The 25,590-nt window shown below is 36.9% G+C and overlaps 1 protein-coding gene across 1 annotated transcript in view; it reads left to right on the top strand.

The window, feature by feature from the left end:
• The window catches only part of LOC124723176 (constitutive coactivator of peroxisome proliferator-activated receptor gamma-like), a 735,979-nt gene extending 711,296 nt beyond the window's left edge, over nt 1-24,683 (top strand). Inside the window, exons 14-15 of the mRNA XM_047248371.1 lie at nt 19,557-19,652; nt 19,764-24,683. Coding sequence (XP_047104327.1) covers nt 19,557-19,652; nt 19,764-19,844 — 177 coding nt within the window. The 3' untranslated portion in view covers nt 19,845-24,683. The remainder of the gene's footprint in view (nt 1-19,556; nt 19,653-19,763) is intronic.
• Nucleotides 24,684-25,590: the final 907 nt, after the last annotated feature.

Below are 25,590 nucleotides of genomic sequence, written 5' to 3'. Positions count from 1 at the left end.
CATGAAGCAATGTACACACGTATTTACTTCAGTATAGCACACACTTACTTTGTCTGGCACTGTAGAAAATCTACACACATTTTCACAAGTTCTTGGAGATGATAATGCTACATTACACCCATAACTTCTGTAACATTACTACTTTCTGCATCCACACAAGTGCTACCATATCTCCTTTCAAGCCTGTCCAAAATCCTCATATTGCATAATACCTGAGAAATATACTTGTGCTTGTTTTCAAATCCTACTGTTCATTCTGTCAGATCCTATGCTATAAATCATTAGAAAAAACATTGTGCTTTGGAGAGATCTTTAGTGTGATACATTAGTTAAAATGCATCTTTTCATATCACACAATTATAAACTTAAAACCACAAAATACGGCCCTTTAGCTTTGTAAACACAGAAATCAACATACTGCCTCATTGTTCCATATCTTCCAATCACTCAGGCTATTCATCTGACAGAATAGTAAAAATAATATTTAGTAAATACTGTGATAAACGTTCACAGCATTCTAGTTTACAGCCAGAAATATGTTTGTGAGACATTTGTCCTGCACTGTGATTGCTTGATAGAAACAAACCAAACAGGTGCCATATTGATTTATGTGTTTCTCAAGCTGAAATGTTGTGTTTGGTGGTTTTTGTGTTTGTAGTTATCTCTCACAAAAATGGAAACTAATTATTGTGCAGAATTAAAGCTCTTCCCAAAATGCATTATTTTTGGTACAATTTGCTGCATAAAAGTTTTTGGTAATATAATGTTTGTGGTTAAAACTGTTAGATCTACTCCAAGTTAAAACAATTTGAAGATGGATTCATTATCATTAGAAATGGAATTTTTAATGATGAAACTAGCAACTGTTGTAAAACATGAAGAAAAGTACTTCAAGCAGAGGCGAAGAAAACAGTGAAACGCATTGAACTGCACCTTAGACCAGCCTGCCAACTTTTATGACCACAGATACATGCAAGTCTGTGTTCACATTGGTAGATTCCTGTTCCAACAAAAGGATGATAATGATGAACTCTATTAATGATGAGATGGCAAACAGCCTGTTATGTATACCTGAAATGACAGGTCTCTTCAGTTTACATAGTTTGAAGGGATACAAAGCCCTTAATAATTTAGTGAAATAACAACTTTTCTGCCAGCAGTTTGTAGTAAAGGCAGTTTGGCTTCCAGTCTCAAACGTAGACCCTGAGTGGCAGTTTCACACCATACAGGGTGTCTCATTTAACAAGGCCATCCCAAATAACTTTTTGTTCATAAAAGAAGTGAAAAATGTATCAAGCAAATGTTTAGCTGCCCAGTGGATATTAACCAGAATGATCGGCTTTCTTGTAACCTTGTTTGTTATGAAGATATAAATAGCAATATATCTTTTTGAAATAGTGCTGTGTATTTGTTATTCAATAATCCATTTTCTCTCCTCAAGACCTGCTCAGAAACACATCACATTGTACAATTCATGTAAACATGACATTATTAAAAACATAACGCAAAACATATTTGCCGGCCGGAGTGGCCGTGTGGTTCTAGGCGCTACAGTCTGGACCCGAGCGACCGCTACGGTCGCAGGTTCGAATCCTGCCTTGGGCATGGCTGTGTGTGATGTCCTTAGGTTAGTTAGGTTTAATTAGTTCTAAGTTCTAGGCAACTGATGACCTAAGATGTTAAGTCGCATAGTGCTCAGAGCCAAAACTTATTTTGACTCTCCATAACAATGCGCAGTGAAGGTACCCAGGATAATGTAACTTATCCACTCTTTAATTAATTTTGTTGACATTTTATCATACCTGTTTTGATTTTAAAAATTTTATGGTGGACTTTAGTTATTCTGATGTAGTGATGGTCATATTTATATTGATCAGGTTATTTGTTATGTCTGGTCTCAAGTATTCCATGGCACAATATTCAAGACTGACAAACTCAGTCTGAAGACTGGTGTGGTGCAGCTCTCTACACTAGTCTATCCTGTGCAAACCACTTCATCTCTGCAGAATCACTGCAACCTATATCTGTCTGAGTCTGCTCACTGTTGTCAAGCCTTGCTCTCCCTCTATGGTTCCCTCTCCCCTCTCCCTGCCCCACCCAAAGAAGTCACATATACATATACAACTCCCCTCCATTTCTAGACTGATGACTGATGATTCATTGATGCCTCACTATATGCCCTATTAACTGTTTCCTTCTTTTTGTCAACTTGTGCCACAAGTTTCTTTTCTCCCCAGTTGATCTAGTACTACCATGTAAGTCAGCCTATCTGTCTACCTAATATTCATCCTTCTCCTGTAACACCACATTGAAAAAACTGCTATTCTCTTTTTGTCTGAAGCATTTATTATTCACGTTTCACTTCAGTATAAGACCACATTCTAGACTAGTGGCAGTCAATCTGGTCCTTATTACCTACTTGGCATTCGAGCTTTTATGGGGGTTGGTAGGTTGTAGGGGTTTGAAAAACATTTTCATTATTTTTCCATAAAATTTTGACAGAGAGCATTTGGTAAGGAATTATTACTATATGCTTTAACTTACTCTGCTTTATAAATTTATAAACTGAAGCAACTTATGTACTTCATAAATCACCATTACTCTGGAAACAGTGTGCTGTTAGAAAATTTTACTACTAGTAAAGATACAAAAGTGGGCGGTAGGTGAAGAAAGGTTGACTACCCCTGCTGTAGATGAATACCTTCAGAAAATACTTTCTAAGACTTAAGTGCATCTATACTTCTGTATAAAGACAAGTTGTTGTGTAACATTTTTAACAAAAATATCAAAAAGTTCTTGACCACTTTACTTCAGATTTTTACACAATACTGTAGTAAACATTTGGATGGCCACAGGGTTGTATATACAGGGTGAAGCACCTAAAACTTGCACTACAAATATTGCAGCAATGGAAAGTGTTATTGATGTGCAATTTTCACAGAGTGGATTGCTAGCCAGGGGTTCATTTTCTTGGACAATCAACAGATTGCAGTAATACTTAGAAAATATATTTTTGTGCAAACTCACATTTTTTAAATGTAGCAATGATTATGGACATTAACAAATCAAAATATAAATTAGAATGTCAGTGGTGTTTGTTGCTGTCTTCTAGTGTGAGTCATGTACGAGACATCATACTTTGAAAAGTTTTTACACTGACACTTGCTTGTGGTATTCAGTCTGCCTAGTGGCTAGGTATGATGTTATTGCGGTGTCTAGGAAGCCTGTTTACTAGGTTTGCTAGACAAACATTCAAACAAATCATATTAATGAGTCTTATTACAAAAAAGAAATTTACAATACTTACCTTTTACAATTACACAGATGTGTTGCAAGCAAAGGGCAACATATAAAACAAGCAATCTTCTTCAGAATAAACAATTTGATGTTTGAGTTACATAGAGTGTACAATCGAAGTAAATAGCGTTGATGCTGCTAATGTTGCAGCTACTATCGAACTGGGCCATCCCCAGTTGGCACCGTGCTTATGTCCTCTTCACATAGGGGCCGCTGCTGTTGCATTGTCTTCCTGGAGAGGGGTCAGTCAGCGTGCAGTTGGCTGACTTCTTCTCACAGCCATCTCTTCTCTATCATTCCTGACTGACGTGCCGGCGCTTCACTTTATGCCGTAATATTTATGTTTGCTTACAGTCTGCTTGAGTGTACTGCAACCTGCTAGTCAGTTAGTGTGTAACAGTCCAAGCAGCAGTTTGTGAGTGGATGATGGGCTTTAACAACGCAGAAAAGCCACCATTATCATGGTTATGGAGAGGTAGGAAGAATGCAGTTTGTTCTTGTGTGGGGTATGTGGCAAGATATCCCAATAGACATCAACCATCTTGGCAATTATTTCTCAACCTCTTAAACCAGTTACATGAAAGTGATAGTGTAACACCTAGACAACATAACAAAAGGAGAGAAGTGATGACAGAAGAGGGGGAAATTAATGTTCTTGCTGCTATTGCAGTTACTCCACATGTAAGCTTCCACACAATAATATGAGAAAGTGACATGAATCAAGAAAGTGTCCTATGCATTTTCCATTGACATGGGTTCCATCCCTACCCCGTCACTCCCCATGAAGAGTTGCATGAAAACAATGGTGAGCATCGTGTTAACTTCTGTAGATGGGGGTTAAGACAGAATACTCCAGATGTATCATGTATCTTGTTTAGTGCTGAAGCCACATTTACCAATCATGGCCAGATAAACTGACAAAACATGAACTATTGGTGTGTTGAAAAATCCTAATTGGCTTTGTCACGTGGAATGTCGGTGTCCATGGGGTTTAAACATGTGGTGTGGGATAATGAACCTTCAGCTCATAGGTCTGTTTTTCATAGATGGAATACTGAACATGCACAGATATTGCAGCCCACTAATAGACTTTCTTCCAGGGATGCTAGAAACTGTTCCTCTGCAGACTAGGAGGAACCTGTGGTACCAGCATGATGGCTGTCCACCCCATAGTGCACAAAATACTACAGCAGGTCTTCGATTGGATGCAGAGGACCTGTTTCGTGGCCTATTCCCTGAACATTGCAGATTGTATTCAAAATGACCACTGGCAGCAGCAGTATATGCTTCCAGTGTGGTACGGAATGACTGCTGCTCATGTGCTAGCATTTCAGCGGAGATGTCTCAGCAGGCTGCAGTAATATGTCATTGCATATCATTGGGTGTAGTTGGTATGTCCTCGTGGGTACCATCTTTCAGCTTTCCCCACAGAAACAAGTCTGCAGACATCAAATCCAGGGAACAGGCTGGCCAAGGTACAGGTCCTCTGTGTCCAATCCAACGATTTGGAAACAATACATGCTGTAGTACTTTGTGCACTATGGGGTAGACATCCACCATGTTGGTACTGCAGGCTCCTTTTAGTTTGCATAGGAATATCTTCTACCATCTGTGGAAGATGGTCTGTTAGGAGACTGTGATACTTGTGCAGGTTCAGTGTTCTGTCTATGAAAAATTGCCCTATGAGCTGATGGTTCACTATCCCACAACACACATTTACACTCCATGGAAGCTGAAATTTGACATGATGAAACCAGTGGGGATTCTCAACAGACCAATAGTGGATATTTTGGCAATTTACCTGGCCCTGACTGGTAAATGTGGCTTCCTCACTAGGCAAGATGCAGGAAACATCTGGAGTATTCTCCTGATTCTCGTAATCATTTCCATGCAGCTCTTCATGGAGAGAGATGTGATAGGGCTGAAGAATGTGTCAATGGAGACTATGTAGGACATTTGCTTGTCTCATGCCACTTCCTCATGTGACTTCACAGGAGCTAACAAGCAAGTCAACTGCAACATCACCAAGGAAATTAATTTCCCCCTCAGCTGAAATCAGTTGTTTCCTTCTGTTATGTATGTAGGTGTTACACTAGCTCTTTCATATAACTGGTTGGAGAGGTTGATAAATAATTGACAAGATGGTTGATGTCTATTGGGATATCTTGCCACATATACCATACAAGGGTGAACTGCATTCTTCCTACACTTTCCGTACACCATGATAATGGTGGCTTTTCTGCATTGGTAAAGCCCATCATCCACTCACAACCTACTACTTGGGCTGTCACACACTAACTGAGCAGCAAGTTGCAATGCACTCAAGGAACACACAAGCACAATGTAAGCAAACATACCAAAATCATACCTGACAACTATGCATGTTGAATGGCATAAAACAATGTCTGGGAACTTCTGTAACTGTGGTATCTCATAAAAGACGCACACTAGAATCCTTCAGCAAACACCATTGACATTCTAATTTACCCTACTTTTACTTTGTTAATGTCAGTACTTTATAAGTATTATTACAATCTGTGCTTTCGCTAACAATAAGAGCCTCGGACTACCAATCTATTCTAAGAAAACCATACATCAACAGCACTTTCCATTTCCACAATATTTGCAGTTCAAGTTTTATGTGATTCACCCTGTGTATATATAATGGAGAAATGTCATTGCCAAAAATCTCAAAAAGTTGTTGAGTTTTTAAGAAACTTTTTACAGCTAAGATTGCATTTGAAACTGTTCTTTTATGGACTTGCTTCAACAGGTGAGACTGTCATCTTCAGAAATTTAAAAACATTTTTGGTTCTATGTCATGATCCAGTATACATTCATTACTCATACCATGTTAACATTTTAGCGGAGAGTGTATTGCACATTTTAATGGAGAGTATATTGCACATTCCACACAGATTTGTCAAAACTAGTTTGACTTGCACTATGTATTTACAGTGAGAAGGTTCCAAAATGTACTTTGCATGTCATGTAAATCTAAACTTTGGCATAAATTTTCACTTTTACTATAAAATGTAAATTTTAACAACTTACAAGCATCAGAGGAGTGTTACATTTGTGGACGTGCCAAGTTCCACAAGGTGCATTTTAGAGGTGTATGTTCATACTTGTGACAAAACTGTTTGCAATTTTATTTATAAAGTAGAAACATTGTTAGCAAAATTCTCAAAACATGCTTTACTGTTTTACATCAAATTTTTACACGATACACTGATAAATATATAAAAGGCAAGAGTTGTTAGCAAAAATCTCAAGACGTTCTTTACTTCAGATGATATTCTAATAAGCATTCAGATGGATATGGGCTTTTTATTTTTTAAACTACAATGTACAGATTTTTCTGTTAAAACTGACAGCAAGAAAGAAAATGTTATGTTGTGCTGTGAAAATGTACAGTTTCATTTCCTATCTCACAGTCAATTTTAACTATGATAGCAGGACATTCAAACTATTAGCCAAGCTGCTTCTCCCACATATATTCTTTCTTGTTGTACATAATTTTACACAAAAATTGTATACACAACAACATGCTGTTTTGTTTTCTTCCTTGCAGTCAGTTATAAAAGGAAACAGGAAAGTTGTATTAATCACAGACTTTGTAATCCCACCAGTTTGCAGATTAAAACTGTGTGAAATGCTGTCATTGAAGCCACCATCCTCACAGATCCAGCTGTTGGAGAAGTCTCTCTCATACCCTATATAACAAATATCCCAATATATTTAGCCATTCACTTTAAGTGACTTTTGTCCCCAATCAAGGGTACATTAGAAATAACAATGAACAAAGCCCAAGATCGAAGAGAGGGAGGGAAAAAGAGATGACAGAGAGGGGAAGGGGGGCAGGGGAGGAAACAGAAATAGAGAGGGGGAAGGAGGAGATGGACAGAGAGTGGGGAGAAGGAGATGTATAGAGATAGGGGGAGGAGGAAATCAGGAAGTATATCCAATTCCTGTTCGTCTGTGGCTTGTGAAGTGTTGCCAGGTGTGCTGGTATCATATGTTGACAGTTTTCTCTTTTACAGGTATACAATTCTTGCTATTTCTAATCTGCATTTTATATTCTCTCTACATTGCCATTCTTCACTTATTTTGCTGTCCATATAGCAAAACCCATGTGCTACTTTGAGTGTCTTATTTCCTAATCTAATTCCTTTAGAATCACCAGATTTTAAATGACTACATTCTATTACCTTTGTTTCACTTTGATTGATGTTCATCTTATAATCTCTTTTCAAGAAGCTTTCCATTCCATTCAACTATCCTTTCAAGTTCTTTGCCATTGCTTGCAGAATTATAAAGCCATCTTCACACCTCAATGTTTTAATTTACTGCTTGCTCAGTTTATAGATTGAATAACATTAGGGGTAAGGTCCAATCCTTCCAAGCTCCCTTCTGAACAATTGCTTGTCTTTCATGTCCTTTCATTCTCATAACTTTGTCTGGATTCTGTATGAGCTGTAGATAACTGTTTGCTCTGTATATTTTATCCTTGCTATCTTGACAGTTTCAAAGAGTTTATTTCAGTCAACTTTGTAAAAAGGTTTCTCTTAGTCATCAAATTCTATAATTTTTTTTTTCCTTTTTTTGCCCTGCCTTCAAAGATAATCATAGGGTCAGTATTGCCCCATGTGCTTCTATATTTCTCTGGAGCCCAAACTCATCTTCCCCAAGCCTTTCTTATATGACATTTTCCATTCTTTTGTTAGTAATTTGTGTAAGTATTTTGCATCCATGACTGATTAAACCAATGGTTCTGTAATATTCAGACCTGTTAGCACCCATCTTTTTCAGAAATAGATGTATTACTTTCTAATTGAAGTCTGAGAATATCTGAAAACTTCCAATGTCTCTTCTGCTTATACTACTTTCTTTCATGATTCTTAAACCAAGAGTAGCGATAATTAAACTATGCTCTGTGCAAAATTCCACCAGTGTACTTCTCCTTTCATTTCTCTCTCCACTCCACATTCTCTTACAGTTTTTCCTTCTCTGAGTAACAAAATTGTCGAGTAAGTGACAGGCACACACAAAAGAGGAAGGAGACTTGCTAGCTTTCACAATCAATCCTTTGTTGAGCAAGTGTACACACCATGGCTGGCTGGGGTGGCTGAGTGGTTCTAGGCGCTACAGTCTGGAACCGCACGACTGCTACGGTCGCAGGTTCGAATCCTGCCTCGGGCATGGATGTGTGTGATGTCCTTAGGTTAGTTAGGTTTAACTAGTTCTACGTTCTAGGGGACTGATGACCTCAGAAGTTAAGTCCCATAGTGCTCAGACCCATTTTGTAAACACACACACACACACACACACACACACACACACACACTTGTGCCAAAGGATTTATTCCAAAAGCTAGCAAGTTTTCTTTTCCTTTTGTGTGTGTCTCTCTGCAGCTCAACACTTTTGCTATTTAGTGACTGTTCTCCTTTACACCTAAATTATTTACTTCATACTAGACTTTTCGTACCCATTTATTTTTCCTTCTCTTCGTTTTCATACTACCAGATTCCGGTTGCTCATTACAATTAAATTCTAATTTCCCATAACTACCTTTTCTTATTATGTCATATGTTATTTCAGTGTCTTCTTCATCTGTGGACGCACTAGGAATGTAAATTTGTTCTACTATGTTGGCCTTATATCTGTCTTGTTTTCGACAATGCATTCACTGTGCTGTTCATAGTAGTTTACTCCCATTCCTGTTTTCTTGTTAATTATTAGAACTATACTTTTGTTACCCATATTTGACTTTGTGTTGATAATTCTCCAGTTAACTTTCCAGTAACAAACAGACAAAGCCTGTTAAAAAAATTATGCAACATTCATAATTTCGTGCCAGTTGTGTGTTGGAGTGAAATGCAGTTGGGATCCCTGCACATGCATGTGTTTAATGTGTAACTGCCAAAAGTTTGATTGTTGTATATCTGTTAGTCATTGTTCAGTGCTGTATTGAGTAGAATGTTGTGTCTTACAGTTTGTGAATTTGGAGATAGCAGGGTTAGAGAAGCAATGCGTCTGCATTTAATTTTGCATTCAGCTTATGAAAACCTTTACAGAGAGAAAGCATATGGTGATGATTGCGTAAGCCACACTTGGTGTTACGAATGGTTCACAGGGTTTAAAAATGCCAGGATGGAAGTTAAAGATAACCCCCATTCAGGATGCCCTTCGACGTTTACCAATGATGCTCATGTTGGAAATGTCAACGAAATTGTTCACACCAATCAAAGACTGACTGTCCAAGAGATTGCAGAAAAATGTTACATTTCGGTTGGATTATGTCATGCAATCCTGAGAGTGCATCTTTGAATGCATCAATACCACCAAGTTTGTCCTGTGCCTCATGAGTCAAGACTAGAAAGACCTTTGCCTCACAATCTGTGAAAAGCTTTTGGATCACGCAAATGAGAACGAGATGTCCTTAAGAGAATCATAACTGGTGATGAGGTGTGGGTTGGTGGTTATAATGCTGAAACCATGGTTCAATCTTCTCAATGGGCCAGGAAAGGTTCTCCAAGACCAAGAAAAGCTCATCAGGTCAGGAGAAATGTGAAAGTCATGCTGATAGTTTTCTTTGATTTTGAAGTATTAGTTTATCAGGAATTTGTGCCACAGGGACAAACTGTAAATCAATCATACTGTCAACATGTGCTGTGATGCCTGTGAGAAAACGCTAGAGAAACTGTTGATTACTGATCACGTATTATAATTTTGTTCATTATATGTGTCTACATATGGCTGTTTTGGAGCAAATAACTACTGTAGTTGGTAAAGGTCCCAGACTGATGAACAATATTCAAGAATTGGTCAAATGAGTGCCTTGTAATAATGTTACTGACTGAAATGAATTCTTACTGGAAGGAATTTTAAGAAAATCTGTATTAAAATCACCAACAACCACTGTGCCTTTGGTCTACTGTGCTGTTAAATACGTTAATAGAGAGTGTAAGTGATTTATGAACACATTAAAATTTCCTATAGGTGCTCAGAATATGCTCACTATTCTAAAGGATGATGTCACATGATGTTCAGAGATGCATATTATGTCAACCGAGTTTCATGACTCTTAACACATTGATGCAAAAAGTAGTTCATAAATTTTATTCCCCAGCCCTAAAATATTCTGACACAGATATGATAGTTGACATTGTGAGCTGATTAAAATATAATGTGATGGAAAACAGTTTCTTGTTATTGCTGAAAATTGTCAGTAAGGAGGTGTTTGCACAGATATGGTATGCTTGAATAACACTGCTTGGTTACTTCATCTACATTTACATTTCCATCTACATCTATATCAGTACTCTGCAAGCCGTATGACAGTTTGTGGTGATGGGTATGTTGAGTGATACTAACTGATCCCTCATTCCCTGTTCCACTTGTGAATGGGACAGGGGATGAATGGTTGTTGGTAGGCCTCTTTATTAGCGCTAACTTCTTGAATTTTCTCTTCCCGATCATTCCGTGAGATGTATGTGACATGAGGGCTCTTTCAAAACTTCAGTAGTAAACCTCTTCATGCTGCACAACACTTCTCATGCAGCATCTGCCAGTGGACTTTGTTGCACCAACTACATGGTCCTGTGATGCAATATGCCAGTCTTCACTGGATCTTCTCTTTCTCTTCTATTAGTGACACCTGGTAAAGGTCCCAGATTGATGGACAATACTCAAGAATTGGTCTAGTGAGTGCCTTGTAAGCTACTTCTTTTGTGGATAGTTTACATTTCCGTAAAATTTTTCCTGTGAATCTCAGTCTGGCATCTGCTGCTTTTACAACCACTGTATTTGTTTCATGTGATCATTCCACTTAAAGTTGCTGTCGATAGTTACTCCTAGATATTTTGTGGCAGATACTGTTTCCAGCAATTTGTCATCAGTAGTGTAGTTGTGCAGTAGTAGATTTATTTTCTTATGTATGTGCAATATATTATATTTATTTACTTTCAGGGTTAACTACTAGAACCTGCGCAATTTATCAGTCCTATGTAGGTCAATCTGAGGCTTTCTACTAGATCATTTACATACATTGTAAACAGGTATGGTCGTACCACACTGTGGGGTACTCCAGAAATTACTTTTACATCTGTCAATTTTGTTCTGGAAGAGTGACTTGTTGAGTTCTATCAGCAGGGAAGTCTTCAATCCAGTCACAAATCTGGCCAATACTCGGTACATTCGTATTTTTTTCACTAAACGGCAATGTGGGATGGCATTAAAGGCCTTCCTAAAGTCAAGGAACATGGCATTAACCTGAATGCCACTGTCTATGGTGTTGTGGATCTCATGGAGGACCAGAGCAACATGACTTTTGCAAGATGTCTGTGTGCAGAATCCATCTCAATTTTTACAGAGGAGATTATTTCTTTCTCCCCACAGTAACCTAAAAAGTCATCACTGGTGAAATCTTTGACACATTTATCCTAAATACACTATTGTTTGTCATGGAACAGTACTAGGTTTAAAAAACTGCTGCCCTTGTTCTCTGGTGAATTTGTTACTATCTCATCCTGCTACAGCTGATCTACACCACTGGCATGAAACTACATAACAACAAAATTTTATTTCTCCATACTGCCTTCCTTGCATTCGTATTTTTGCGAATCTTACTAAAAGTTTGTTTTACCCTCTCTACCTTTCTACACCTACGTCTGCTTGAGGTTCATCCATTTTTAACTGTAGTTATCGCTCAAAGTAATCTTTTCACATTCGACACAAAGCTGGCTGTTCCTTCTGTCACTTGACGCTACTTCTTACCTCTCTGTAGCCTTGTCTCTTCTTAACCTGTCCAGATCCTTCCAGCCTAATATCTTATAAAATTCAGTCTAAAGGACAGCAGTCTTACATACCTGTTTTTCATCTTTGCATCTTTACTGCAAATTCTTCAAAATCACTGAAGCGTTTCATTTTACCTCAGTGAAAAAAACTACATAATCCATCACACCATACCCCATAACTAACAATTCCACTGAAACCAGGCACTTTTCAGTCTTAATTAGGCTTACTGTATGCCTGGACAGTCCTGATTTTTAGTGCTGTCTGGGTTAATATCTGTGGTTATAAAAATATCGGTGGTTTGAAAGTCTTATAGCTGACAAGGAATTTTTTTTTTTTAATTTTGTATCTATATATTTCACATCAGGTTTTTAGTCATTCTTTTACTGCCTTGCCTCTGTCAGCTAACATTGGAGCAAGTGCTGACATTGATGGGGACACGTGGCTATCACTTTGACCACAACTATTCACTTACTGTTAATCATTTGGTAACACAACAGGAATAGTCTTTGCAGTGTTTTTGTGTGTGAAGTAACCCCTCTACGCGTTTTGATCATTCTATCTGTATTTGTTTTCTGTCCCACCATTTAGCAATGGGCAAAAGAAAGCGAGTGGTTAATATTAACCTCCAACAGAAATGCTGATTTTTCACCGTGATGTTATTCAGTCTGTATATTGAGCAAGCAGTAAAGGAAACAAAAGAAAAATTTGGAGTTGGAATTAAAACCCATGGAGAAGAAATAAAAACTTTGAGGTTCACCGATGACATTGTAATTCTGTCAGAGACAACAAAGGACCTGGAAGAGCAGCTGAACGGAATGGACTGTTTCTTAAAAGGAGGGTATAAGATGAACATCAACAAAAGCAAAATGAGAATAATGGAATGTAGTCGAATTAAATCTGGTGATCCTGTGGGAATTAGATTAGGGAATGAGACGCTTAAAGTAGTAAATGAGTTTTGCTATTTGGGGAGCAAAATAACTGATGATGGTCAAAGTAGAGAGGATATAAAATGTAGACTGGCAATGGCAAGGAAAGTGTTTCTGAAGAAGAGAAATTTGTTAACATCGAGTATAGATTTAAGTGTCAGGAAGTCGTGTCTGAAAGTATTTGTATGGAGTGTAGCCATGTATGGAAGTGAAATGTGCATGATAAATAGTTTAGACAAGAAGAGAATAGAACCTTTCGAAATGTGGTGGTACAGAAGAATGCTGAAGATTAGATGGGTAGATCACATAACTAATGAGGAGGTACTGAACAGAATTGGAGAGAAGAGAAATTTGTGGCACAACTTGACCAGAAGAAGGGATCGGTTGGTAGGGCATATTCTGAGGCATCAAGGGATCACCAATTTAGTATTGGAGGGCAGCGTGGAGAGTAAAAATCGTAGAGGGAGACCAAGAGATGAATACACTAAACAGATTCAGAAGGATGTAGGTTGCAGTAGGTACTTGGAGATGAAGAACCTTGCACAGGATAGAGTAGCATGGAGAGCTGCATCAAACCAGTCTCTGGACTGAAGACCACAAGAATATTGGCAGTAGCAATGAATTTGTGTATTGCTCACTATGTACTGGAGAACTGTCTGTTGCACATAAAGGAAGGGTGATATTAGACTTGTACATAAAGGAAAAGGTGATATTAGACCAATTAGACCACACAAAAATATCTAAACATAGGAGTTTCACCAAATATAAGATATTTTTTTGAAGTAAAAAATGTGAATAAAACTGATTTGGTTGTGCTGCTAAAGAGGCTACATTTTAATACCACATCACTAGACATGAAATGAGTTTCAAAACATCCGACTGCAGATCTAAACTGGTTAAAAAGCTATATGACCCAAAATTTTCATCTGAGTCAGTTATTGTAAATGTTATTTCACAATTTATATTTCATAATGTGTTCCAGTCTTTGGAAAATAATTATGTTACAGGAATGATGAATAGTTGAAACAGAAGTGAAGTAAGACCTGTTCTGGTCGTTAGGCAAACTCAAACAATGGAAAGTCCAGATTATAATGTCAACTATATTATGGAAAGGATAGATTGCTACTCACCATAAAGATGACATGCTGAGTTGCAGGCTGCCACAATGAGAAGACTGTTGCACATTGAGTTCTCAGCTAAAGACTTCATCAGAAAGGAAAACACACATACATTCACACGAGCAGCCATACCTCATACACTTGTGACCACTATCTCCATCCGCAGCAGCATGAAGATTTTGAAGCCTGCATGATAGTGGGGTGTCGTTTGTAAGTTTAGAGCCTGGGGCGTATAAAAACTGTGGCCTTCCGTCTGAACTTTTACAGGTCGTGCTCATATCAATTGAGCTATCCTAGGTGTAACTTGCAACCTACAGTTAGAGATCCAATTCTGCCTGTAACACTCTGTTACTTTCCAAACTTAATAGATGCTGTCTGGCATTCTGTGATGGACATGTTCCTGGAAGGAAGCATTTTATGGAGAACTGGTTCATCCAAAATGCTGTGAAGCTTTTGTGAAGTTTGGAAAGTAGCAGAGGGCTACTAACAGGACTGAAGCTGTGAGGGCTGATTATGAGCTGTACCTGCGATGCACAGTTGGTAAAAGCACTGTTGACAAAAGGCAATGTTCTGGGTTTTAGTACCAGTCTGGCACACAGCTTTGATCTGCCAGGAAATTTCAGATATGCACTTTTACATACATAGTAGTCACAGCAGCCAATGGAACTCTCTAAAAAATAGTAGCTGAACTCTGTGTTGCAAAAAATCTGAATAGTTCTGTTACAATGCGTGACTGTATATTGTATACCAAGTGCAGCGTGATATGAAATGTCATTTCACTGTACAGATCTATTGTGATCATTCATGCATTCACATGCCTGAGAAGGCCAAGTCATAGTTCTAATAGTTAGATGTATTTGTGAGGAGTTGCATCTTGAACTTACATTTCTCTTTCAGTCATTAAAATACATTGCAAAATATAAGTTTTATACAGGAGTCATCAGTGCATGAAATTTGAAGCAGTGGATAAAAGGAGTATGTACCATGACTAAAAAGGTTCTGGAAATACCATATACACTGTATTGAGAACGTGTTTTAGGATAATGCAACAGATTCTTTTATAGATACAGAGAGCAATAATGCACCCTGTATTGAGCTTCACTGTTGCAAGGTGTAGCCATTATAGTGACTCATCAATGATCTCAGCAGAGTAGGCAGATATTGGAACAAAGTCCTATCAGTATGTTGTGCACAGCTGCAGACTGGTAGTTAACTGTGGAATACACTTCTATCTGGGTGGGAATGACCAGAGGATCAGTTTGAGAAGCATCCTGTCCTGTTACCAAAGACAAGAACAGAACAAACTATCCACTCCTTATCACACTTTTCCTTTACTATGTTCCAAGGAGAAATGAGTCATCTTCACACAGTTCCCATATCATGAAACAACGTACAAGCCATAGACTTCATCCCTTGGCCTGTAGTATTACCTACACTTTTTCCCCAGGAGACAATGTGTAGGATGAAATTTGACATATGCTACAGAATAAAAAGCCATTGCACTATATTTTGGAACTCTGTGCTATGACTCAAGGCACTTGACTTATCATATGATGTCATCAAATGTCACTATGATCTACTGACACATTGCTTCATATGCTGTTTCCAAATTTAAACTTGTAACAATACCTACCGATGTTAGGATTATCTTCAGTTCAAAATTTAATTCCTTTTGGAAGTGCCCTTCCAGATTCAGCTATTTTAGCCATTTTGTCCCTAAAAGTATACAGGATGATTCAAAAAGAATACCATAACTCTTAAAATCTGTATTAAATCAAAGAAACATGATGGAAGTGTGGGTAATTAATTAATAGTACTTAAAAAGTCTGTCTCAGTCAAAAACAAGTTCATAAATGTTCAATATGATCCCCTCCAGACACTCGAGTGGCATCAACCCAATACTCGAACTCATTCCACACTCTCTGTAGCATCTCTGGTGCAATAGTTTGGATAGCTGCAGTTATTCCTTCTTTTACTTCCTCAGTGTTACCTGGTAGAGGTGGTCAAAACACCATATCTGTAACGTACCCCATAGAAAAAAATCACAGGAGTTGAGGTAAGGGTTTCTTGGAGGCCAATGATGGAGTGCTCTGTCACAAGCTGCCAGGCAGCTGATCCAATGCTGTGGGTATCTTTTGTTCAAATAGGCATGGACAGATAAGTGCCAATGGGGTGGTGCCCCATCCTGCTGGAATATGAACTGACGTGCCTCTTCTTTGAGCTGAGCCAACAGCCATTCCTGCAACATTTCCAGATATGTCAGTGCCCCATCATCAGATGTTGTGCCGACTGACTGTGTGAAATGTTGCTTCATTACTTCAAAATGAACTGGCCTCTGTTTCCATTTGCTCAAGGACAAACTTGTAGGATTCAATTCTTTTCACCTTATCAGCTTTGGAAAGGGCTTGAACCAACTGTAGGTGATAAGGGTTCATTACTAACTTTTACCTTAGGAATTTCCAAATGGTCGTTGTAGAATTTGCAGGGCCAAAATTTTCTTCATTCGTGTGCGGCTGTCTGGAAACTTTCCCTTTGCACAAACACCTTTTCTTTGTGAATTATTTAAATCAGCATACAATACACCATACATTAGGAGGTTCAACGCGATACTTGGTTCAAAATGCATGCTGAACAGTTGTTGTCTATTCACTTCTGCCACACTTGATAACATGAAAAGCTTTTCGTTGAGCAGTCACCATCTTTGCACCGACAACAGAAATGAAGGGTACATGATGAACAGTGCTCCTAGTGACCAAATGGGCAACCAACCGAAACTTCAAGCATCCTTCAATCGACATAAAAGAGACCAAACTGACATACCACAAATCAAAAATAACCGTGCAGGATATGTCAAATATACAGTGCAGGCCACATTAAGAATACAAGGCTATGGATACAGATAGTGCAACACAATGTACAAGGTAACCTACATAACCATGGTGCTTAAAATCTCCAGTAACAGAAAAGTCAGAATTACTAGTAAACATCATAAAAAACTGCATATACATAGCTGCAGAATTACATATTAGGTACAAAGCTGAGGAACAATGTAGTATGTACAGTTCGTTGAAAGGAAAGTAGAACGTAGCTCTGAAAACATTATGCAACATCTCCCAGTTGACATGATACACAACCTTCAAGATGAGAAGACAAGATGTTCTAAATATACCTTACACAAACATGACCAAATATGACAGCCTACTACAGTGGAGACCACTGTAGATATTGTAAATAGTTGCTGAGTGTCCCTTTATGTTTATGTTCAGTCTGATCATTGAGGCTACTATCTAGATGCTGCAACTTACACTTCATGATTTCTAACTCTTAAAAAAAAATTAAGGATCAGTTCTTTTGATTGTACATACAAGATTTCTAAGCCCTCATTAATGTTACACAAGCTGTTCATATTAGTTACCGAATGCACCACTAGAGCTGACTGAGGATTATGAGTGGCATCACGTTCTCTGAGCCTAGTTTGAAGTATGTGCAGATTGTATATCATTAAAGATTCATCCATAACCTTGTATTTTGAAAATTAACTACTCTGTATTTTTGTCATATCTTCTACTAATATGTTTAATTTATAACATGTCAGTTTGGGCTCTTTTATATTTCATACAATGGTTTTATTATTTTCTTTCTTGACAATTTTATTATCCCTTTTTATTATTTTTTGACAATTGCATCATGTATTGCGTGTTGTGACTTTGTTTGCTCTGTATCAGTTGTATCTCAGTTAATGCCATTCAAACAGTAATATGACTTTAGTGCTATTAGTTGTGGGTGGTGACATTTGGGAGACAATATGGGGGTACGACCATGTTGCTAGCAATGATCTCTTTGGTTCTCCCTACTGCCCCTGGTATTAGTTCTGGGGGTGGACACTTTATGACGTACATGTGTACCAGGGCATCTCATTGCAGTTCACATGGTCATCTATGGACCAGTTTTGCAGGGTATCCACGACATACGGCAGACATTAATGTGATCTGCCACTTTTGAGGTTCACATTTTGGCATTCTATGGCATTTATGCTTTCATTTTACTTTCTTAAGTCAATGCCAGGTATTTGATCATTCACAGTTGGTTCACAGGTTACATTAGGCAGGCAATCAGTGCTTATTTGTTGATACATTCAGAGTTTTTTCAGTTAGGCACCATTTATGTAGTGTGTTACTTGTTAACTCAGAGAACCCTTTTGTGCCTCACTTGCATCGGACATCACATACTACTTAATAAAAATGCTGGATTTTTTTACATGGCTGGTACGATTTCTCATATGCAATCAAGACATGACCTGATGGTCACATTTTTACGGACCTGTTTAATTGATTCATTTTATATAGTATCCCTCTTAGTTTCTTCTTCTTCTTCTTTCTCTCTCTCTCTCTCTCTCTCTCTCTCTCTCTCTCTCTCTTTCTCTCTCTTTTTCCACCTCAAGATGGGATTTACATCCTGAAACCTAGAGTGTCTCTATGATTTTGTCCCAATAAAAGCAGATGTATTCATATGAAAAGCTTCATATCAGTCCAAGTTGCAGAGAATGCAAACATGACAATACTTAAAATCTAGTCCTTATTCATGTTTCATATTAAAACACCCAAAGATAAATAATTTTGTCCTTAATGGCAATAATAATAATTGTCATCATTGCTAATACCATCATTAAGGACAAAATTATTTATCATGTGTGTTTTAATATAGAATGTGAAGGAAGGACTAGATTTTAAATCTCTGTGACTTGGACTGATTTAAATATTTTTATGATAAATACATCTGCTTCAGTTTTACTAGACAAACCCTTTATTTGGATAAAATCATAAGTATATCTATAAATGATTATATTAATTGGAAACTGACATCAGTCTCTTTCTGTTTGAGTTCAATTCCTAACAACTTACTAGCTTCACAGTTCCCAAAGAATATTTTTTCTCAGTATTTTGTAAACAGTTGTTAACATTGTGCTTGTTATTTAGTTATTGATTTTCTGTAAGTGTAAGAATAATTTTTTACAAAGTTTTTCACAATATGGTCAGCTTATGTCAGATCATTAAATTCTTAATATCAGTGTAGCTGTTTGTAGTGACAACTTACATGTGTCATAACATATTCAGTTCATGTCAGTTCTTCAGAGCAGGAAACGGTTACAGGAGAATGGAAAGGGGGCTAGCCACTCAGAATCCACATCAATTGGTACCCATCTTATCTGAGGACGAAAAGACTCCTCTGACTTTTTTAGTGTGTGTCAACACTCACAATTTTGAAATATCCTTCCTTTAATGTGAAGCATCAAGCAGCCTGTAGTTTTTTATTACTTCATTTCAAACTGCATGTGCCTGTCCACATCCCAGGAACCTTATTATTCATAATGTGGCATATTTGCAGTAGATGCTAATGGAATATTTTTCTGTTACAGTGTTTGCCAGATACCTATTTCGATGGAAAATATTTTCAAGATTTGTGGAAGAAGATGTCCTTAGGGTTTGATATAAAATCACTCATCAATTACCGGGTAATGTTTAGTTTTTTATTTTGAGTTTTAATTATTTGAAATGGTACATGTTTTAATTAACTCAATACCATATTTCCATCCGTATCAATCTTTCCTGTTTCTTTGTTGCAGGATGATTACAAAGCACAGTACTTGCAAGTCAAAGAGTTTCTCACAAAGCAAAATGCAAGTCTTGAAATGTCTACTTTCTAAAAAAAGAAATGTGTATATTACTGTAATTGTGAGAAAAATAAGGAAGATGTTCTTGAATACAAATAAGAAGTGAAACATGCAGTGGATGTAATTTATGTTATGTACCAGAATCTTAGCATATGTATTGGGCTGTTATATGTTGCATAAATGCTCTATGGGGCAGCACTACCATTTAGTTGGACTGTACTAACACTATTTGTGTTGATCACAGAATTTTCATGATTTTTATTACACGCTACACAGATAACACACTGTGGTCAGGGCATATAGTGTTGTTATAGTACTGGGCTGTGTTAGCAATAGATTTGTTGACTTATATTGAATCATTTACATTTTCATTCATCTATTCAGTTTTGTAAAGTGATAAAATATTTCCTAATTCATTTCATTATTTATATTTTTGTATTTATTTTGCTAACTTTTATATCTGTCACCTGATCTAAGTGTTTAAGGCCCAGACTTCAAATTCAGTATTTGGAGGTTCAGACGTCAGTGAATCCTTTTTCTGACACTTATCACACCTCAGGCATTGCATTTTTATATGTGAAAAATATTAATGTCCGCCTCACTTTCTCCTTCTACCAGATAATATTATTTTACCTGACATTCGTTACATGTAGTGAAATCCATTGTCAGTGACTAATTTCTTCAACCAGCCTTTTTACACTTTCTTCAAAAATATGTGCATGTATCTGATGTAGAATATATTTTCATTGTGTTTCATCATGTTTCACACTTGCTCCTAAACTGTGAGTGAAAATACCTATATCATATCATTTCTCAGGAAGAAACTGTTTTCAGCAGTACAATTTCAATCATGTAAAAATGGGCCAGTGTATATTTAACCTACATGTGATCAACTTTTGAAATATAATCTGATATTAATATTTGACCTGTTGTGTTACATAGAATATTGTTTGGATTATGTATCATGTTTTACACATAGGTAGACCAATAGACTTCAGGCCCATAATGGAATATGGTATCTTTAAAATATGAAACTTGTTAACATTTGTGTTATGTTAACTATTATTTAACTGCAACAATGTACCTTATTTTGAACAAATCAGTACGTTATAATGATGTAACTAATTGTGTTAGAAGGCTTAATTTTTTTCTCACCCTTGCATCAGTACTAGCCATGTAGCAACACTTTCTGTGTTAAATAACATCTTACAACACACTTGAAGTTTTAAAAATAATGGTACTGTGACATCTTATTGGAGAAAAAAACTTTTTACAAGTTGCAGATATTATAATTTTATGGTTATTTTAAGACTTCCTACCTCTCCAAACTGTAAAAAAATGTTGCAGCATTGCTTTCTGCAACAAATCATAAATGCCCAGATCGCATAATAATTGAAGGGTCATTCCATGTCACACTGCCAAATTTCAGAACATTTTCTTGCTTAACCATCAAAGATTTGGATGAAATTTGATGTAGATATTCATGTAAGTCTCCGATGAACATTTAACAGTAATCAAAGCAGTACTGGCTAAGATGTAATCACATGTTTGACTCCATGCATGACTTTGAGCAGGGTGACCATGAATTTCTGGTGAATTTTAATTTGGCCAAGTTGTACAACTGTAAACGTTAATAATGAAAAGAATTTTACAAGCCATATTTAGCCAGAAAATTGTAGTCAAAATGGCCCAAAAAAATCGGCACTTGAAGAAATTTCAAATGTGTATCGTAAAATTCTTTTCATTATTATTCTAAAATAAGCACTTAGTTGTACAAGCTGGCCGAATTCATTTCATCCAACAAATTATTGCCTGAGATATAACAGCTCAAAGTCGATAGAAGTTCACACTCGCTCTGCTCAAAGTCGTGCATGGAGTTAAGCAAGTGACTATGTCCTGTCCAGTATTGCTTTGATGAATGTTAAACTTTACCAATGTATATCAGGGATATGTGAGAATGTTCACATAATTTTGTTTTTCAAAATCAGTGATGGTCAAGCAGGAAGACCTAAGTTAGTTGACATGGAATGTCCCAGGTAAAACTACATCATTCCAGAGACATTTCAAGTCTTAAACATCTAATATGGCCATTGCTTCAGTCTGCATATATGCATAGTAGATTTTTAGGACTTGAAAAGTTCTCTGGAACTGTACAGTTTCATTTGATTGAAGCACCTATGTCTGAGTTTAGGCAGGATCCTCTTGTTTTATTCAATGCTGAGGATGGAGAGCCTCTACAATGCTGCTTGACTGTGGGAGGAGTACCAGCAGGGCTGAGGTATGAGTAGGACTTTGGCTTGAGGAGGGAGGTAGTCTGTGCGGTTGTGCAAAGCCACTGTGCCAGGGTGACATAGTGATTTGCACATCTGCCTAGAGAACAGAAGACCCTAGTCAAATGTGCACAAGTAAGTGGACGGCCATTAACTGACAAGGGTTCCCTGCCAAAGGCAGTAGTCAGTTAATATGATTTTTATGTGATCTGGGCTAAAAGTAATGACTACAAGCATTAGTGCAGAACATAGGTACAGTAGATAACACCTTTTACATGGTCACTTAAACAGTGATTCTTCATGGCTTAGTAAGTGTCATCATTCACCATTTTCTATAGTGTGTGGTAAAAGAAATGACAAATCTTGGTGTTTTATAAATGTCAGTCCATGACTAATCTTACCAATTACAGTATTATGTCTAGGATCTGAATAACAGATCCTTGAAAAGCTTTAACTTGTATTATATCATATCATAATCATGGACAGATTATGGTTGTGTATTTAAAACAATTAATTGCAATGCAAATATATGTGCCAATTGGAAACAAGTAATTAAGACAGCCATGCATGAAATTGTTGTATCAAATATCTGTACCTTAATGTTTATTAAAATACATCATATACCTTGTATGTATGTAGTAATTGATGTTTTGATGTTGTAGTGTGCCAGCACATGTAGTATGACTAAATCAAGTAAATTTTAGTGTCTTGATGTTATTTTATGGATATATTTATTTCTTACATGTCGGTGTAGATATAGATGTAGACTGCTGAATATTATTTAAATTCACTCTCAGTCAAGCCTGCAGTATTCTTGTGCAACACTGTTTATCACTCTATACTTTAATGTTCAGATTATGTTGGTAAAGGTAACAGCGATTTACCATGGGACCACTTTACATTTATGTATGAGCCTACTAATAGAAATGACGAGATCACAGTCATAATACTGTAGTAAAGTAATTGTTTTGAAGTTATCAGTAAACAACATGGGTCCTGTATGAACAAGTTTATAATCTGGAAACCAACTCATAAATTTATAGCAAGGACCAGTTTAAGACCAAGGCAACACATATAGTAAAGTGGCAGATGAACCTACACCAAAATCACAGAAGGAAATAATTGTTAGGTTAGTTATCTGCTCCAGTTATTTGCTATATGTCCCACTGTTCAGTTTGTGTACAGATCTGCACTACCTGCTCTACGCATTCAACACCAGACTGCATTCCTGCTCCATGTTAGTTAGCTCTTAACATTTATATGGTATGATTTATTAAAAAACAAGTTGTTTCTTAATAGGAATGAACACTGAAAGTCATGTCTGGTGTATAAAATTAGTTGGTGTTTGCATCTCTGTTACTTTTATGATATTAGTTGTGATAACAAGAAGAAATTGTGCACCCATTGTTTGATCCTTACTGGGTGGAATGTCTGTTTTATCTTTGACTTTATCTGCAAAGTGTGTATTTTATATGAATATGTAACATTTGAATATTTCTAATAATATAACACACAGGGCAAAAATTTGTCCGTAGCAACATTTTGATATTTATTGAATCTTTTCAACTTAAAATCAGAAAAAAATGCTTCCTACAATTTACTGCCTTTATGTTGCTATGCTTCATGTGTGTGAAATGGAATTTCAATGACACACAGTAGTTATTAATGCTCGGTTGTTGTTATGTGGTCTTACAATTTTTGTTTTACAAGGTATGTCATTTTGTGAAAATGAATTGTGTTAACACAGTTATTCTGTACCTACAAATGAAGGCAGCAGCATGATATAAGGATTTAGGATAGTAATTCTGGAAGCCCCGTGGATCTTACTTTTACATTCCCACTTATATACTCCTACTTCTGTGTACCTGAGTGTGAGGAACAAATTTTCATGTAACATCTGATTCTATAAATTCTGTCCTGCAGAGCTGATCTAACTTGTCAGACTGTTTAATGTATTTTGCATTTACAGTTTACTGTAAAAATATTTTGTGTATGTCTAGTCTAGTATGACAGAAAGACACTTACTGTAAACATATTTTGTGTATGTCTAGTCTAGTATAACAGAAACAAACATACTGTAAACATATTTTGTGTATGTCTAGTCTAGTATAACAGAAAGAAACTCATTGTCATTTGCTTCAGCAATGTTGATTGGTGTTCTGTGTAGGTGTGCTCTATAATTAATGTGTACATTGCTTTAATGATTTTCTAAAATGTATTTTACATTTTTTTGTTCATCCTGTAGTCTAGATCAACAATTAAAAGATAACTTTTGTGTTAGAAAATGTAGCTCAGTGTTTTCTGTTTTGTTAACATGTGAGAACAATTGACATCAGCTATGAATTCAAAAATATGGAAAGCTGTAATGAATGTCATATATTTAATAAAAGTCAGTGGATGTTTAAACAGCATATTGGAACTATACTGATGATCCAAAACATTATCTTTGTGTATGCCTAGTCTAGTATAGCAGAAAGAAACTCATTATCATTTGCTTCAGCAATGTTGATTAGTGTTCTGTGTTGGTGTGCTCTATGGCTAATGTGTCCAATACTTTAATGATTTCCAAAATGTATTTTACATTGTCTTTGTTCATCCTCTAGTGTAGATCAACAATGAAAGGATAAATAAATTTTGTTTTAGAAAATGTAGCTCAGTGTTTTGTGTAATTTTAACATGTGAGAACAATTTCCAGCTTCTATGAATTCAAAAAATGAAAAGTTGTAATTAATGTCATATAATTGATAAAATCAGTGGATGTTTAAACAGCATATTGGAACTATACTGATGATCCAAAACGGTATTACCAGCTGCTTAGCAGAGAGTCTGTTCATCCCTTGAATGCAATATAGTAGTGAATCAGCATCACCTGGATTTGACAAGTCTGTGGTAGATTTCTTTATGTATATGCCACCAGATACACATGTCACATGCCACGCAATTCCTGGTGGTTTGTGGGTGTGGTGCTAGTAGCTGTTCAGGTGAATTTGGTGGCCAAGATACGAACATGTGTTCACTATTACTCTCTTCAAAAAATTGTAGCATGATTCTGACCTTGTGACATGGACAGTTATCCAGACGGGAATGCCATGAAGTCATCGAGCATGAAGGGGTGCGGGTGATCTCCAGTAATATTCATGTATTCCACAGCTATCTTGGTGGCTTTGATTACTGCCATTAGTCCCATGGAAGCCCTAGGGAATATCCTCCGTAGCATAATATTGCCCCTACCAGCCTATGATTTGGCTGGTGAGGCAACACATTTCCAATTTGGTCCATGGTCCAATCTTGATGGCCCTGTGCCCACAGCAATCATAATTGACAATGTTGTTGGGTCAACATGGAAATGTGGGTGTTCTCTGCAGTGTACCAAACAGTGTGCTACAAAACACTTCTAGCTGCAACAGCATTGTGATCTGTCATCAGATCTGCCACAGATCACTGCCTATCCTGCTGTACAGAGAAGGTGAGCCTCAATCTTCTACAGTATATGATGAGGTGTTGATGTC

This window comes from Schistocerca piceifrons, chromosome X (assembly GCF_021461385.2).
Source record: "Schistocerca piceifrons isolate TAMUIC-IGC-003096 chromosome X, iqSchPice1.1, whole genome shotgun sequence".
NCBI classification, from domain to species: domain Eukaryota; kingdom Metazoa; phylum Arthropoda; class Insecta; order Orthoptera; family Acrididae; genus Schistocerca; species Schistocerca piceifrons.
This window is presented reverse-complemented; position numbering and strand designations above follow the sequence as displayed.